A 19,127-nucleotide genomic window follows, 5' to 3' on the forward strand; every position below is an offset into this window, starting at 1 on the left:
GACTATCTATTCATACCTTTTGTCCACAACCCAAATTATCTATTTAAACCTAAATATCATGTCTATACCATGAAGACTGCTAGAGAGCTGACGTTGCCTCTTCCTATAGCATGCCCTATGCCACCTAACAGACTTTCTTTCTCTGTCCTTCACCATTCACTATTCACTCACTGGCATGTTAGAGAAAATGTCCAGACTCAGCATGTAGATCTCCTGGGGCTTGGGCCTGTGACTTAAAACTGATTTCAAGGCTAAGTAGCACTATGACCTACTTTGCTTTGGCTTATGGATCTGGAAGTACAGGATCAGATGCCAGTCTTCTTGTCTTTTGTCAACAGAATCCAGAAGCAGCAGGGAGTATATATTTAGCTCTTTTTCTTATGGTCACCATTAAGTCCCCTATGGAGCTCCCACCTGAGGCCCTTAAGCTTTCCCAATAACATCCCAAAGGCCCTATCAGACAGACCAGAGTGGACTGTAATAAGGTTTACAAAGATGCCTTTGGTGAGGACATTCACACTGCATCCAAACCTTTATCATGAAAAATTGGTTTCAGTCTAGTGTAATGATTCAGTACAGGGAAGAAGGAAATCTATAGCTCTGCTAAATAAAAGTGGCAAACTTGGTGAATAAAGGAAAGCCACATGCAGCTTTGCTAGCCCAAAGCTGAGGGTATCATTCATGACCACTGCCAGACGAATCAGAAATTAAAGAGGACTCTAGAAATGAAGTAACCATCGAGGCTCTAAGATACACACACACACACACACACACACACACACACACACACACACAAAACCATTGACCAGGGACACTGAACTATATGATACATATACCTCAGGAGCCCCAAGAAATTAAAATAATGAAATAATGCTTATTTCTTAAGACCAACACAATATTGTCAATCACTGAAATAAAGTTGGGTACCATAAATAATACACTGCCTGGTTGAAGGAAAGTATGATTAGCCATGCAAAAAAAATCATGTATCTATTGCCAAATGGTGGTGTGGAGGACAAGAATCATATTTGCTTCCTTGTGAATAAATCTTTCAATGTGCAAGAGACCAGACATAAGAGAACAAAAGGAAACACACACTTGAAAAACAAAAGTAAAATTATTTTACAGTAAAATTCTTTTCTTGGGCTTTAATGATTACCAGTGTCCTTTCAATATACTTCTAACAATACAGGAGCAATTATTTAACATGGGGATGGTTAATAGTAAACAGAGGAATTACTAGTAAAAGAAAAAAATAGAAGTAAGGCATAGTGAAGTAAAGTTTATTAATTTTACCCATAGCTCTCCTAATATAAATCATCAATAAATGTTGATTCTGACAAACAGTTGAAAAAATTACTGCCAGTCAGAACATCATGCCTTCCAATCCATCCTCCATGAACTTCTTATAAAGTGCCATAAACTTGGCTACAAAGGCTTCCAGGTGATAAATGGCTTTGCTACCCAGCTGCAGACGGTGCTCATAGTAAGCTGCCATCTGGGCCACTTCCCCTTTCAGCTGTCCATCACAATTATGCAAAAGTTCCAAGAGAAGGCCCTAAAGAAAAACAGTTAGTAACACAGAAAGTAAGCATTTAAAACTTAGCCAAATATGCTTTACTTTTCTCACTCACAGAAAGTAAAATGTATACATGCTACTTTTCATATATCTGAGATTTTTTTACTTCTTTTTTGTAAACCAGTAGTCCTCAATAAAAAAAAACACCTCATACTTGGTAATATAAAAATGTAGCTACCAAATAATGAATTGCAAATTCATACAGTCCCTGACTTAACAATAGTCCAAATGAATGACTTTTTAGCATTATGACAATGCAAAAGCAATACACAGTCAGAAGAAATTGCATTTTGAATTTTAGTATAAGGTGCTCTCAAGATATTGGGGACAGGGGGAATACCACTGTCCCCAGAAACCACACAATCAAGAAGTAAATAACCAAGACTCTAAAGGTTACTGTCCTGTTCACCATGCAATATGCTAACAAAATTGTATCAATACAGTTAAAAAGAGAGAGAAGACAGGAGACAGGGGGTGAGATGGGAAAGAGAGGAAGGAAGAGGGAGAGAGAGAGAGAAAGAGAGAGGAGGGAAGAGGAAGGAGACAGAGACAGAGATAGAGACAGAGAAAAAGACAGAGATAGGGTCTCATTAGGTTGCCCAGGCTGGTGAGTCATCACGACTTGCTATTTTTTTTTTAACTTATAAAATTTTCCCCTTACAATGGTTTATCAGAGCGTGACTGCAACATAAACCAAGGCACGTCTGTATTTAATTGTACATGGAAAAATGGAAGTATAAAGACTTTTTAATCAAAGACACTGCTACATTATTTACAATACTAATAATCTGTAGATAATCTAAAAATCCCATCAGTGTGAGGCCATATTAACAAAGACTATAATAGTCATACAATGAAATATCATCCATCTACTAAAAATAAATCTGTAGTCAAGAAACAATGTCCATGCTAAATTGTTGATTGAAAACGCAGTGCACTGTTTTTTGAAACTACATACACATATAATGTATTAGTTTCAGTGTGAAGTCTGTTAAAAGTGGTAAAAATGGACTTGCATGTTTTTCTTTGTATGTTTTTGTAATACTTTGATTTTTGTATTACTATGTGATTTTTTTAGTAAGAACAAAAACCTCTAGGTTCTCTAACAATCAACAAATTTGGCTAAGTAGCTGAGAAACAACCTCCAGTCTGGACTCTGCCTTCCTCTTGAACTTCATTCTCTATGGGTCACTGAGTCCAGTCCTGCAGGCTACAAAGCTTATCCCTAGCTATTCACCTGTGTCCCCTTTCTTATTCCCAAGTGTCAGTTTATAATTCTCTTTTTCAGTGAAGCTGTCAGTGGCCATTCATAGTCCCACTCTCCATTATAAAAACTTCATTTTATTTCCTTGGACCATTCTGAAATCCTCTTGTCTCATGGTTTCTTATTTCACTCTATTAGAGCTCAGCTTCCCTGACATCAGGCCCTGTCCCTGCCTTCTTGGCTATCTCTACTAGAGCCCAGCAGACAGCAGAGGTTAGATGTTAAGTATCTGTGGAATCAATACAACAGAAAGAAAGGGAAGACAGTGTGAAAGTCCCATGACCACACATGAAAAGTCCAAATATGATTGTAAACAAGTAGAGATCTGAAATCAGTTTACCTTCATTATTATCTCCGGAGGAATACAATGAGTTAAAAGCTCATAAAGCCTTCCACGAACTTCAAGGAGCCTACATAGAAACAAAGAACAAACAATGCCAATTTTGTGATGAAAATAAGGCATAATTTGAAGTAGTTTCTCATACACAGGGTGGACATACAGAAGCTTCTCTTAATTTCAGTTCATTTTTAACTTGGTTTTCATGGTGCTAGAGATTGAATTGTGGGCCTTGTTCACAGAAGCCAGCACTGAACAGTTAATGAGCTACCTATATCCCCAGGCCACTGATTTAATTTTTTTTCAGCACTCTTATAAAGTAGAAATGAATATTAAGAGCATTCATTATATCAATCATGAAAGTACCATAGAACTTAAACTTCATGAACGGTAAGGGCTGAGTTTATTATCAACATGGAATTTAATATACTTAATCCCAGTACTGGCACAAAAAATAAAATCTAAATTTACTATGCTTGTGTCCTTTTATGTCTTGATGTGCTGCAAGCAATTAAGAGTATAAATCTTTTGTCAGAGAAATATGGGCTTTATAGGACTAGCTCCACCTCAATAAGTCAATGTTCCCAAAAACTTCTCCCTAAATCCCCTTCCTCATCTACAAAGTATGATGATAATGCTTTTCTCACAGGATGGCTAAGAGTTACATGACACAACAGAGTAATCATTAAGTATTAGCTATTCTTCAAATTGGAAGGTCATAAATAACATAGATCAAATGAGAATCAGGAGAACAAATAAGACCACAGGGTCAAAAGTTGACATTGCATTTGATGAGAAGAGGCAGTGGTCAGATAACATTAGCCTATCAGTATTTTTGGTCAGCCTCAAGGCCTTCTGGAATTGCGCAAAAGTTCTTTTAATATGCACAAAAGAATGAATTTCCACAGTTCACAGTTTCAGTGCAAAACAGCAGTAACGCTTTTTGTATGAGTTCCTAAAGTTTTCTTGGAAAATCAAAGACAGAAGTAGACAGAAGAACTAGGCAATGCAAACTAAAATTGAAAACATACAGATGTCTTCTGCACCAAAATCTCTTAGAAGTAGGAAAATTCTACTAGTTTTTATTCTTTAAAATTAGAAAACAAGAAAGTCAACTTCAATGGGGGAAATACTTTATAGAAGTATCATTTCTAAAGCCTTTTTTATTCAAACTTTATCTTTTTAATACATAAAATGTCTCCACTTGGCTCATCAACATTTAACAGAAGGAACTGATAACATTTTTTTCTGATGAGGCTACATATAGCATTTGTTATTTTTTGAAAATTGATTTCAACTAAAATAGAATTTAAAGCAAGCCCCAATGAAATACTAAGTCACGCTAATATATTACTATCTACAAAGAATGAGTTTTAAAATCCCTTTTAAGAATTACTCTGAAAAGTTAGAATTCATCAGATGTATCAACTCAGAGGATAAAAAAAAATGGAATGCTCTTCTACATGTTTCATTTAAATCAGGGAAGCTGAAGGTCCAATGACTGTACTCAGTCTACTCTGTACCCTGAAATGACTGAGTTCAAAATCGGTTTCTCGGTTCTGACAGGCTACTAGGATAAGAAGCTATATTTGGCTAGTGAGTCTGGGGGACTTCCTCCACACTTTCCAAAGGTATTGAGCCTAAAGAGACTCATTTTTTTTTTTAATCTAAAGAGCTATGGACTGTCTTTCTCAGGCAAAACTGTCATAAAACAATGAGTGGTTGGAGTATTTTCAGCATGGTCCATCTCTTAATAATAGACCTATAGCAGTAAATGGAAACAATTTTGCAGCAAATGTGGAAAATATATTTTGAGTACTCATGTGAAAATCACAATATTGTTCTTAATAGACATCATCAGGCATGAGCACAGCACTTTCTACTTCTCAAACCATTATCACACAATCTCTTATGTGCTCATAACAAAGGCACAAGTATCGTTGCCAAGGTAATGAAAATAGCATTCTCCTGACACAAATGAACAAGTGGAAACTCCAAGATGAACTTACCTACTCAAGGATACTCAGCTAAATTAGGATATTAACTAGAAATCTGGTGTCTTTCTAGCACATTATGCTTCACTTGTGAGAGTATACATTATTCTTTTCATTATTAGGAAGCCAGATACATTATTCTGTATTAGTATTAAGTCACCTATGTTTGTGAGAGGAAAATAAAAATTCCAAGCTTAAATTTATGTATAAGTTCCACTTTTACAAGTTAAAAGCTTAACAAAAGACTTACTCTTCTGGACCACTGAGTTTCAGGAATTAAATATGACTTTTTCATTGGAGGTTCAACACTTAGATTCAGTATTTAATTACAATTCTAAATGGCAGGGTATTAACAAACCACAGCCACTACCTATCAATAAGGAAAGCTCAATAAGGAAAGCTTTATCATCCATCTCACAATGGTTACCTTTGTGGTGTCTGCTGACTGACAATAGCATTTGCAGTCTCTCTCAGATATACCTCCCAGTCTGTTTCAGGGATTTCTTGATCTTCAGTAAAAGGATATCTACAGAACGAGGAGAACATAGTCCATCAGAGAAAAGAACAGTCATGCCCCAATGTTCCCGGAGGTAACTTCCCTGACACTCACTGCTGTACCCGGCAGGCTTCACACATGAGCAGGGCTTTCCTGAGGTTTCTGCAGGACTTTTCTGCTAGTCTGTGAGCCAGCTGTGGTGGGAGAGTCAAACCTTCCTTTTTGCACACAGTTGTCAACACATGGCAAATCTGCAAATAAGAAAAATAGGAGAAAACATACTGATAAAATTTCTGTTGATAACCTCTTTACGTGTGCTTTTAACATATTATTCCACAAGTATGACAAGTGAAACTTATAATACAGGTATTTTACTTGTTTTGCCCCTACCACAATGCTCATATTATCATTACTTTGAATAAAATCTACAAACTTCTATTAATAGTAGAAAAGCTGTTTTGTTGATAGCTGTTAAGAATGATAGAAACAATACTATATGTTGTTTGAGACTCTGATTCCCAACATAGGGACTAGGTATTCCCACATCATCTACTTGCCAAATCTATTCTCCTATGCTGAAGTTTCCTCCTACACCAAATAAAACATACTGAGATAGAACATACTAAATAATTAATTAACCCCTATCTAGCTCATGGAATTTGTAATACTTCTTTAAAGCAAAAGGTGTATTTAGGAAAAGAACACATTCTACATATTAGTCTTGGGTATTTACAACTATATACGTTAGTCTATATATAGTTTGAACTTCAGATCCTATCTATATCTTTAAAATTATTGATAATTCACCATATTTTCCAAAAAACAAACATGTCAGGTCACAGGATTTGAGAAGTATTTTTTCTGACTTACATCTTCGATGCTGGGTGCAGGCACCCGAATTGCCAGGCACCGACTACGAATAGGTGGTATGACTTTGGATGTAGAATTGCAACACAAGATCAATCTGCAGGTGGACATGTATTTTTCCATGGTCCTCCGCAAGGCATGTTGAGCATCTCTGGTGAGTTTGTCAACTTCTGTTAATAACACCACTGATTCGAAGAGAAATAAAGCCAATTTTTAACTTCAGTTAACTTGTCCTGGAGTTAACTTGTCTCTTTTACTTTCTTTTCATTATTGATAGTCAAATTCAAAATACCACACTTAGTATTTTCCTCTTTCCCTTGACAAAGACAAATTTAAGTTACATATATGTTAAGAGTAAGTTTCTTTTTTAATTTTAAATAATTCCATAAACAAGTTAGGTGCTAGTGGCTCATACCTATGATAATAGCTATTCAGGAGACTGAAATCTAAGGATCATGGTTCAAAAACAGCCCAGGCAAAAGTCGGTGAGACTTGCATCTCTGACTAACAAGAAGTAGAGCTGTGGCTTAAGTGGTAGAGTGCTAACCATGAGCAAAAAAGCTCAGGAACAGTGCCCAGGCTCTCAGTTCAAATTCCAGGACCAACACCCAATAAACAAACAAACAAATAAAACACAAAATTCCATAAGTAAGCAACACTTGCTGTCCAATTCATTCTAGACTCTATTGATATGCACTACAATTTACCATGAGAAGGGTATAATATGCTGCATCTTCAACCTTAAAGAATACACTGGAAAACATTACTATACGGCACATAGCCAACAAAGTAAAAGGCTGTCTGAACATTTACATGGGGAGATTCTACCTGGCTGTATCTAGGACTGGCCTTAAAGTCACATAGGAACAGTACACAGACAGGGGCTGAGTACAGCTTGTGAATTTTCCATCACATTAAAAAATAACCTCTAGAAGATGACCGTGTCAACAGCTTAGTATTTTAATCACCACATAAAAGTGAACAAAACAAAGATTCCAAACAAAAGTTTACTCATGAGTACTGATTGACTTTCAAGCTAAAAGACAGGCTATGGATATATGATTTAAGTGTTAGAATGCCTGTTCAGCAAGTACGAGATTACAAGGTTCAAATCCTAGCGCCACTGAAACGAAAATAGTAATAAGATGAATGACAAATTTTATCCCCAAACTCTACATGAGTAAGTACAACTGAAAAGACACACACAGCCTCAGCACTTGAATGGGAGGAACTTCCAGAAGCAGGCATTGAATAGTTTAAGATAAGAACTTCAAAACTGCCCATAGGAATACAGTGGAAATAATAGACAATTTGAAAACAGCAGACTCCAAATGGTGGATGAAAGCGAGGAAACCCTGATGCAGTAAGGTTTGGGAAAACAGGAGATTCTGAAAAAGACAAAACCAAGCTCCCTACTAATATGATACTGCTCAGCAAGAGATCCCAGAAGCAGAATCCAAGGTGACTGGAGTGTGAAAGAGATAGACATATGCTAAAAGAATGGGAGAAGGGAAAATGTGGATAGAGCTCAGAACACATCATGTGTGTTATTGCTTTGCAGAGCCCTAATCTTAGAAAATTTCTCTAGCCTCCTCCTTCCTAGAAGGTATTGGAAAATTCACATCTTTTGTTTTGGTGATATTTCTGGGACTTGAACTCAGGACCTAGATGCTGTCTCTTAACTTTTGCACTCAAGGCTAGCACTTTACCAACTTGAACCACACTTCTACTTCTGGCTTTTGGTGTTTAATTGGAGAGAAGAGGCTCACAGACGTTCCTGCCTGCCAGGCTGCCTTCAAACCAGGACTTTCTGATGTCGGCCTTCTGAGTAGCTAGCATTACAGGCATGAGCCAATGGCACCAGGCTTCACTTCATTTTTTTAAACAAATATTTAATAGGAAAAAAAATCACAGCTGAATTCAGAGTCATAATCCAGAGGAGCCTGACACAGTGGTTCATGTTCATAATCCCTGCTACTATGGAGGTTACTATCAGAAGGATCTAGATTAAAGGCCAGTCGGGGCAAAAGTACAATCCCATCTCAACCAATAAGCCAGCATGATGAGATAAAACTGTCATCCCAGCTACATGAGGGTAGTGTAAGTAGGACAGTTGCAGTCCAGATTGGCTTAGACAAAAATACACGACCTTTTCCAAAAAATAATGAGGGAAAGAGGGCTGAGCGCATGACTCAAGTGGTAGAATGCCTGCCTAGCAAAAGGAGGCCCTAAGGTCAAACTCCAATGCTGCCAAAAAAAAAAGGGAGCAGGAGCAGAACATCTTTATGGGTATAGACGACTTAAAAATATTTGCTAAAATATTACTTATGTGGTAGTTCTGTTTTTTTTAAGACAGGAAACTTAATGTAAGAAGATTGTTTTTAATACTAGAGATCTAATTTAATTGTATTATTGAGTGCTGCTAGTATTTCTTAATGTTACTAACATCTTTAGCTGTTAAAATTTATAATTATATTTATTTTTAGAGTTTTTCTCTTTTGTTTTTCTCTTTTATCACCTTTAGTTCTACAAAGAGGTTTCAATTTAAGATGCCAGTTTATGAGTACAATGCATTGGAATCAATGTCACTCCTTATAGTTAGGTGCTACCGATCAACATTTACATTTTTTAAGCAGATTTCTTACTATAACAAAAGATATTAAGGACAAAGTCCAAGCACCTGTTGCTTAGGTCTGTAGTCCTAAACCACTGAGTCTGAGGACTGCATTAAGAAGCCAGCCCAGCAGTAAAGACAGACACTTCAGAGCAAATTAATAAGCAAAATTCCAGAGAAGAAATGAAGCAAAGGTGATGGAGAGCTAACCATGAATGAGAACACAAGAGAGCCCTGAGTGCAAGCCCAAGTACAGGCACAATAAAAAAAAAACACTAACTTAAAAAGTTTACATATCTTTTCCTTTATTTTTGGTGTGTAGTGAGGCCTACAGTGACTGAAAAGTACCAGGTAGACATAGAATAGTAGTGTATTAAAATATTATGACCAAGTGAAAAATGTAAAACATTTAGTATTAGAAATGTTAATATTAGGAAATCAGTAATATGACCTATGAAACTAATAAAACAAAGAAGAAAAAACATACGACCACATTTACGGAAGTGGAAGAAGTATTAGATAAAGTGTAGAAACAATAAAATAGGAAGTGATGAGTACAATGTTACTATGGCTAAATACTCATGCCAGAGTCCAGTAACTAAATGAGTAAGTGCTAACGCTTTCCTTCCAGAATCATGACTTGGATGTCAGTTCACTGCCACCAAGTACTGTACCAGACATCTGATACTGCATCTGGCCAAAATTAAGGCAAAATATTCAGAATCACACAAATTGTAAAGGAAGATAAAAATCCTATTTATATACAATATGTATGTGTATGTTGTGTATGTATAAAATCCACAAGAAAGCAAAGACTACTACAATTAGAAAATTAAACAACACAGCAGGATATACAATATTTAAAATATTTAACATCAGTAACTGTCACAAAAATAAAAAAGTTGCCAAATATAAGACTTCATTTGCACTAGCAAAAAACAAATCCATAAATATTATGACAATTCACAGAAATTGTAACTAATTCATAAGAATTGTCACACTGAAGGAAAAATGAAGTATTTTCTCCACTCAAACTGACAAAGATTAAAAGTAACTATTTGCAGTGTTGGTAAATGTTGGTGATAAATACATATTTACTTCTTCTTTCCGATGAAGTATTTGGAAGAATACTTCAAAAAAGCATTAAATATTGGTATATTTAACATCATAAAATCTCATCTGTAAGAATTAGGTGCTTAGGGAAAATACTAGTTGGCAGAGACCAACCTTAATAGTTCCTTTTGGAATAAGGTTATACGGGGCTTTAAGTTTCTTTCTATTCATGGAAATAACTGATACTCCAACAAAATTTGATCACAGCAGGCACCAGTGGATCTGTAATTCTAGCTGCGCAAGTGGCTGACATCCAGAAGATGTAATTCAAAGCCAGTCCACAAGTCTTCCAGACTCCCATCTCCAAAAAAAAACAGTAAACACAAGAGCTAGAGGTACAGTTCAAATGGTACATTAGTAACCAAGAAAGCAAGTCAAGCAAGCACAAAGGACAGAGTTCAAATCCCAATACGGCCAAAAAAGGAAAAAACACACTTCGGTCATAAATATAATTATTATTTAATTTCATGTGTGCAGGCTGGTAACATGGCTTGAACTCACTCAGGGCTTTGAGTTCTCAGCCGGCTTCCTTGTTCACAACTGGCACTCTACCTACTACTTAAGCCATGCCTCTAGTCTGGCATTTTTCCAGTTAATTACAGATAAAGACTCTAACAGACTTTTCTGTCTAAGCCAGCTTCTAACTGACATCCTCTAATCTCAACCCAAGTAGCTAGGATTACAGGTGCAAACCATCAGTGCCTGTTAAGAACAATTATCTTAATATCATGTAATTTTTTATTTTAAATAAAGTGCTTTTCCATTAATGACTCACCATGTGAATAATGAAATAATGTTGCTCTTCCCACAAAATTCAATTCCCTTGAGCATAAAAATTATGCTTCTCTTTCCTCACTTTAGAAACGCCAATTAAAAAAAAAAGCAGGGACACGAACATGTAACAGCAACCTCATCTTTCATCACATACCTTTAAAATCTCTTTGAGTGTTTGTTTCAAGTTGCTGCGATTGTGCCACTGTTTTCAACATCTCCTGAATTACTACCCGGTCACTATTTCCAGCATCACTACACAAAACAAGAAAAATAGTTATGAGAATGTATGTCCACATTCTTAATTCTTATAAGGAAAATGCTCAACAGCATATTTTATTTTATGCTTAGAAACAGGATATTGTTATGCAGCCAGGCTGACATAAACACACTATTTAGGACTTGTTGGCTTCAAATTCCTGATCTTGCTTTGGCACCACCGTGCTTGGCTACTGTTGAAATTTTTAAGTGGTTAAAATTTTGGTCAAAACTTGTTAACACCTTTAGAAATGATTTAGGATCATTAAAACTATTAATAGGTAGACACAGTGGCTGTCAACTAGAAAGCAGAAATGGGGAGGATCACAACTCAAAGCCAGCCCATGCCTAGGTTCTCACAAGTGCAAATAAACATGAGAACCAATTTCAAAAGCAAAAAGGGCTGAGCGCCTTCCTCAAGTAGAGTGTCTGCCTGGCAAGTGTGAGATCTTTAGTTTAAACCCCAGTACCATCCAGCAAGAACAAATATAAACAATGTACCAGTTGGATTATCACAAACAAACACTGAACATATTTCTGTAATACATTTACACTAAGTTCTAACAATTGAGTAATGGCGTTTAAGATACAAACTGTTGAGTAATTACAGACATAAGTCTACACTTAAATCCATATACTGCTTTTGCACTTGGGTAAAGCACTTCTCACGCCAAAACGAGTCAGTCATCTAGTTTATTTAGGCTAAATGAATACTGACTTCAAACACCTGAGAAACAATCATCTTCATCTCTAACTGGCTATCCTTTCCTCAGAGGATCTCATAAGGACAGAGCATAGTGAGTGACAGAAGTAAAAAGCTTAACTTTCCCAGATAGCCATTAAGCTTCTCCCAACTGACTATAATTAGATCAATATATATACAGGGCTTCACTTTTGATCATTTTCTGAGCCATGAACTGAAAAAATTTCCCACTTGCCTCTAGAATTAACACTCCAACTTTTGTTTCCTCTCATTTTATTTCTTTTTATTTCCTTTAAAATGAATACCTATTTGTTAAGCATGTTTCCAGGACTAAATATCATGGTCCCTAGAAAGCTTTTCACACAGTGGTTCCTATTACATACATATCCACATTAGCTTAAAACTCTATTCCTCATTTCCTGTTCATTTTCTTTTCTTTCAAATGGACCTGAAAAAGTCCTCCATTCCTTTCTCCTTCAAGAATCCATCTTCACTTCTACTGCAGGAGTCTTTAATGTTACTATATCATACTAGACACTAAAACATCAGACAAGGAAAAGAGACGGCAACTGAAATTTAGTTTCAGAAATACACATTAAAACTTGTAGGCACACTTTGCTCATCAGCACTGAGTAAGACAGTAGAATTTAACAAAAAGTCGATGACAATACCATGTACTTTGTGTAAAATATGGAGCCCTGTAGAACACAGAAACTGAAACTGAAATTACTTGGCAGAGAAGGAAAAGTGGGAATTAGGCCCCACATTTTGAAGAAGGCAGTTTTACTTTAATATACTGTGCTCTCACACACCTATGGTTTTACTTAAAGAGATACAATGTTTAAAATGTCTTAAACCCTTTTGTGTAAAGATGCTCATTTCCAACCATTTCTCTAAAATTGCTTAGTAGCAATTTACCTGGGATTAACTTCAAGGTGGTAATTACTTGCAATAGTGCTGATTTCAATTTTCTTTTTAGATGGTGTCTGTAAACAAAAATAATTTTTTCATTATATACTGGCTATTTACCCTCATTTCTGTATTTTTCATGTGGAGCTCTTCTATCATATAAGCAACTGAACCTTGAAAATAAAGCTTAATGTAGTTTAATGTAGTCATTAACTTCATCCTTATTGTGTATGCAAACATGTTTATAACATGGGTGGTATCATGTTGTTTTTATGACTGATTTTTTTTATTTCCTCCACAAATCTCCAAATCATCCTCAATTATTACCAAACCATCATCCATAAGCAACCTGCATATATCCTTTCAGATTTTTCCATATTAAACCCAAAAGATAAATTTGAAAAAGACATAAACTGGAAATCATTCCTCTAGCACTTTGCTTTTCCTACTTAACAATGTATTGTGGCAATACTTCTCAGACAATTGGTATGTTACAGTTCTATACTGGCCATTAGTTTGGATGTTCCAAAGGTAATTATCCTAATGAACATTTTGTTTTTCATTTTTTGCCTATGTGTGTTTGTCAAGAGAACAATCTATTTTCATTAAACAATTTAACAATACACTTTCCACTGGCAACAATTACTATTTGTCATCTATTTTAGGTTACACAAACACACACAAATGGTCCTTGAATTTGCTAGCATTTACTACATTATGCTTATAGTATGCTTTATTATGTCTTCCAATTTCAGACAGCTTGACTATACAAGGGATTCACATTGATCAGATTTTCACCTCCAATTAACCACTAAAGTTCTGGAAGTGATGCTACGTGTGGCTTAAGTGGTAGAGCACTAGCCTTGAGCAAAAACACTCAGGGACAGCACTCAGGCCCTGAGTTCAAGCTGTAGAACCAGTATCACACAAACAAACTAATAACAACAACAATAATAATACCTCAGATATTTTATTTCTATTCCAGTCAAAACATTCTCAGACATCCCATATTTCCTAACATAAATGACTTTGGCCTCAGTATCAGAAACTCTCCTTATCTAGTATACCTGAAATTCTTTGTTTCTATTTTTGTATGTGTGGTTTGGGTAATGAGGTTTGAACTGAGTGTTTATATTTGAGCTATACCTTCAATCCTGAAATTCTTTCTTAATCACACCTTAGGTAGCCATTGATGGGAGGGTGAAGACATGACCAGAACTGAGAGACTCTGCTGTGAACATTTAGAGAATGAAAGATTTTCATAAACATTTTCAAAGTGAAAAGCTTACTGTGATGGTTTGATGTTCAATCCTCAATTTTTCCACTCCAACACCATAAAGTTCACGTAGGATACACATAATTCTTGTCTTTTTTCCAGCACCTGATGGTCCATATACTAGCAGATGAGGAAAGTCACCACATTGAACCTAGGGCCGGGCAGGGGGGGGGGGGGGCGGTGGAGAACAGGCATTTTTATTTTATCAAATCAAAATGCTCTCAAAAGATTTGTTTTTCTCAAATACCGCATACCTACCAAACTCTCCCATTCAAGTATATGAATTTATATTTAATAAACTCTATTCCCCTGACATTAATCTAACTTATATACATAGCACAGAACATCAAAATACTATAGTCAATAAGGGAAAGCAGGAACTCTTAATCCAGGCTGGCAATCAGAATCTCCTAGAGAATCTCCTAGGACTGGACTCCATTATCCAAGAGATCAGAACTCTGTAATTTTCAGACAGATGCTCATCTTACGTGAGCTCCCAAAAATAGTCCCTGTGATAAGAATGGGGGGCATTTGGTTTAGCTGTTAGGTTACTTGGGAGGTAAAGAAATACTTCACAGGAAAGTGGGAATGCAATACAAAAAAAAGGGAGACAGCCAATGAGAATGTGTTATTAAATTAGATACCACAATAGATAACTGGGCTTTACCCTGTTGAGAAACAAAGCCAATATAAACACATACAATGTTAACCCACCCAAGGGGTAGGGAGATGGAATATGAAATATTCATCAGTCCTAGATGGAAACCTGCTTAGGAGGAAAGTATATAGAAAAAAGAGTGAGCATAATTCCCAGGCATTTCAAGTCTGCTTAGGGATTTCAGCAAGAGAAAAGCCATTAGGCACAGCACAAACGTACAAAGTTGAAAATTGTCTACATACACTAAGAGCATTAAGACTGGCAGGATATTGATTGTGTCCACTGATTTAGGGAAGTGCCTGAGTGGTTTTTAAAAGCTTCCAACGTGACTGTGATGATTAGTCAGATTTGGGAACAAGCGTTATGATAGTTATAAATATAACAAGGACAGAGGCTTTACCTTCAGGTTAATAATAAAAGGTAAAGCTTTGTGAATAATCATTGTAGACAAAGTGAATTAAATAATGTAACAGAGGGGGACTGGGGATATGGCCTAGTGGCAAGAGAGCTTGCCTCGTATACATGAGGCCCTGGGTTCGATTCCCCAGCACCACATATACAGAAAACGGCCAGAAGTGGCGCTGTGGCTCAAGTGGCAGAGTGCTAGCCTTGAGCAAAAAGGAAGCCAGGGACAGTGCTCAGGCCCTGAGTCCAAGGCCCAGGACTGGCCAAAATAAATAATGTAACAGAGGTGTTCCTTACTGTAAGCTTTAATACCTTATGAACTTATCTCTGCCACTGCAAAAGTAAAGCCTAAACAGAAAGGAAGTATTCTTCTAATACAGTATTTGGAAAATAAGTACAACAAAAAATGAAAGATACACTTGACATATTATAGGGCTTTATTAAGTTGTAGATTCAATAATAAGCATGTGAATAATATTATACATTTTCCAAATGCTGTACAATGGAAAGTATACATGGGAAAAAAATCAAATGTATTTATAGCTAGGCCATTTAAAGTTGGTAGAATGTAATAGGCAAAAAAAGGGAATGTAATAAACATTAAGTATATTGCTCTAATACATCTATTCTTAGTGTACATGTAGTATCAATAAAAAGAATGACAAAAAAATCCCTTCCATTTCCTAATAATGACCTCGCTAAAGACTTTCATATATAAATTTTCCTTTATATATAATAATCCCTTTTCTTTTAAATCACCCTGGTTCTTAAAAAGTACTAATAATTACATAATTAAAAATATTTACTATTTCCAAAATGGTGCCTGGAAATCAGAGGGCTATGCAAAAATATTTCCATTAGCATCAGTATCACACTGCCACTAGGCACTTTTTATCAACTACAACATAAAAATGGGAAATCAGAGTGAAGAAGAGGAAAAATATCTTCCCTGTGGAACTAAACTCAAGGAAGTCCCAGCACAACCCACTTGGAGAATTAGAAATGACATGAGGAAAGAAATCCCACCCCTTCCTTGCAAACAAGGACAAAAACATGCTGTTTTATTCTTTCAATCTTTAAATGGTTGCACAGAGGACTTCACATGTTGAAAGGAAACCTCTCTGTGTACCAGATTTTAAACAAGATGACGAAAAGTAAGTCAACTGATGTCGCTTCGGTGTTCAAAATCTTCCACAGCAAAATTGAAGGAAGGGGTGGAGTTGGGAGACATGGGGGAGGAATGAGGAAAGAGGTGACACTGATCAAAGATGCACTGGATTCATAAACTGTTTTGTTGAATGGCAACTCACCTGTACAACTAGAGGATAGTATTATATAATATGTCATATACTTTTTTTACAATATTACATATGTTATATATGATATATTTATATTTTTTAAAAACCCTCCAGCTTGGTCCCAGTTCCTTGTGTAGTGATGTGGAAAGGGCGGGCTGGGGGCGCGGTCAACCTCCCCAAACATACTCAGTTCCCACGACTCTTCAGGCTGGCTTTTTCTTCTACAGTTTTACATTTCCAGAAGTTCCCAGACAAGCTGTGCCCTCTCCCGACCCAAGGGTTTTGCACTTGTTTTGGCACGCACACACACACACACACACACACACACACACACACACTCGCAGGGTGCATTCTTCACTTTATTCCCTGCTGGCCTGGACAGCTGGGGCGCCCGGGCCCCGGGAAAGCATGGCTGCGGCCTCCCTCCCTCCGTCATTCCCGCTGCGCTCCGCACTCCGCTCTCCGCGCGCGGCGCACTCACCAGGTTCCGCAGCTGGGCCGCCTGCTCCTTGTGGTAGTCGAGCCGCCCTAAGGAGCACGGCCGGTATTTGTCCACCCAGAGGCTCATAGCCGCTCGGCTTCGGGCGCCGTAAGGAAGGAATCCCACTCCCAAACGAGTTTTCCCGCCACTTCCAAGCCTCCTGACGTCACTTCCGTCCTGCCGCGGCGTTTGCAAGCGGAAGTGCTACGGGAGCTGAGTCGGGACATAATTAGTCACCTCTTTGGTGCCACCTACTTATGTGTTTATTATTTAATGGGGGGGAGGTTCACCGCCTACGATACATACTTTATTATTATTATCATCATTGTTATTATTCCTACTGTTATGTGCTTATACAAAAAAGTTAAAAAGATCATAAGTTTTAAGAATTTTATTTCATATTTTTAATGCAACATTTTTGCTTATTTGTTTAAAGGTACTGCAGTTTTAGGCTTTGGGTTTTATTTTTGTGGGGGGTATTGGGTTTTCTTTGTACTGTATTGCATTGTATTGTAAAGGTGATGTACAGAGGGGTTACAACTATGTAAGACAGGTAGTGAGTACATTAGTACAAGGGAAATCTCTTCGTTAATCTTAAAAAGAAAGCATATAAAGAGAGCATCAGGTTGAACAGTAGGGAGTTTACAAGAATTAAAATTTAGGGAATATAGAAAAGATTTAGGATTTAGGAACATAAAAAGAATTCCCTAAACATTTTTTTTATTTCAAACTATAAAGTAATTTGAAAAGCCCTCTCAGCACCGATTAAGAGTGACCACAGACTCTCACCATGATTTTTTTTTTCTTATTTTGCCATTACTAGAATTTTGAACTCTGTGCTCAGCTGTGCTCTATCACCTGAGGCACTCTTCCAGTTCAGCTTTTTTGCTCTTTATTTTGGAGATAGAGTCTCCCTGACTTTCTCTGCTTGAGATGGCTTTGGATTTCAGACCTCCAGATGTTAATCTACTGAGTAGCTAGGATTTCAGGTGTGAGCCACCAGAAACCACTTGGTCGTAATTTTTTAATTAACCTAAAGTGCTTTAACCAGTTGCCTGATTCTGTCTCAAGTGCAAGTCATCTATGATATTTGAGAAACTATTCAGCAAAACTTAAAATAAGGCTTTGATAGTCTGGGTGTCAAATCTGAAAACAGAGAAGGCATTTGCCTCGATTTATTTTGGTTTTATTTTTCATTCACATAAGTTATTATGCAAAATGTACTGAATATTTTTATGTGTTGATCTGTTATTGTCAATACACCCAGCTTAGGTTTCTTTCACTTGGAAGGCACCCAATAATGTTTATTAAGTAAGTTGCTAACAAGTAAGTTTTGGTCTTTTTTTACTCACCACCATCCTTCAAGATTCTTACTGGGTTGAAAGCAAAACAATCAAATGACCATGAAAAATCTATCAAAGGCCCCAAAATTAACCTAGAATTTCAAATGCAGTATGTTTGAAGCTCCTTCAAAGTATCAAAAAATATGAACCTTTCAGGAAAATATTCTGTAGATCAAACCCATGTAAAACATTCACTGTGTCCTTTAAGCTGTACCTTTCAAAATGCACTTTTCTAGTTTGTCAATTACTTATTTAATGTGTGCCTTTGTTTTATGTACTGTCCAAAATCCTAAATCTGTCATTTATTTGGAAGATCTTCCAAGACAAGATTGATTTCCAAATGTTTAATTACCTTCCATCAACACTATATTGACTGTGCTTTTTGTCAGTCATCATTTTAAAAGTGTTACTCCTATAGGAAAGATATTATTGAGCATAATCAGTAATGCCAATAAGTACAAAATACAGCTTCTGTTCCCAAGAAACTTTCTGAAATAAACCTGCAAGCCTCTGGGCTGGGAATATGGCCTAGTGGCAAGAGTGCTTGCCTCATATACATGAAGCCTTGGGTTCAATTCCTGAGCACCATATATATAGAAAAGCCCAGAAGTGGCGCTGTGGCTCAAGCCTTGAGCAAAAAGAAGCCCGGGACAGTGCTTACACCCTGAGTCCAAGCTCCAGGAAGGTCAAAAACAACAACAGCAAGAACAACAACAAAAACCCTGCAAGCCTCTGTATCAGAGCACTTGTAACTTACTGTT

The 19,127-nt window shown here is 36.7% G+C and overlaps 1 protein-coding gene across 1 annotated transcript; it reads right to left on the bottom strand.

The window, feature by feature from the left end:
- Positions 1–1,117: 1,117 nt before the first annotated feature.
- On the bottom strand, positions 1,118–17,188 carry Rfc3 (replication factor C subunit 3). Its single transcript, XM_048341520.1, has 9 exons — positions 17,024–17,188; positions 14,195–14,332; positions 12,915–12,982; positions 11,193–11,290; positions 6,541–6,722; positions 5,785–5,921; positions 5,602–5,700; positions 3,184–3,253; positions 1,118–1,558 (listed from the first exon to the last, which is right to left on the bottom strand). Exons 1-9 carry the CDS (start codon positions 17,108–17,110, stop codon positions 1,367–1,369), a joined length of 1,071 nt encoding a protein of 356 aa, XP_048197477.1. The 5' UTR covers positions 17,111–17,188; the 3' UTR covers positions 1,118–1,366.
- Positions 17,189–19,127: the final 1,939 nt, after the last annotated feature.

Source organism: Perognathus longimembris, chromosome 3 (genome assembly GCF_023159225.1).
Source record: "Perognathus longimembris pacificus isolate PPM17 chromosome 3, ASM2315922v1, whole genome shotgun sequence".
NCBI lineage: Eukaryota > Metazoa > Chordata > Mammalia > Rodentia > Heteromyidae > Perognathus > Perognathus longimembris.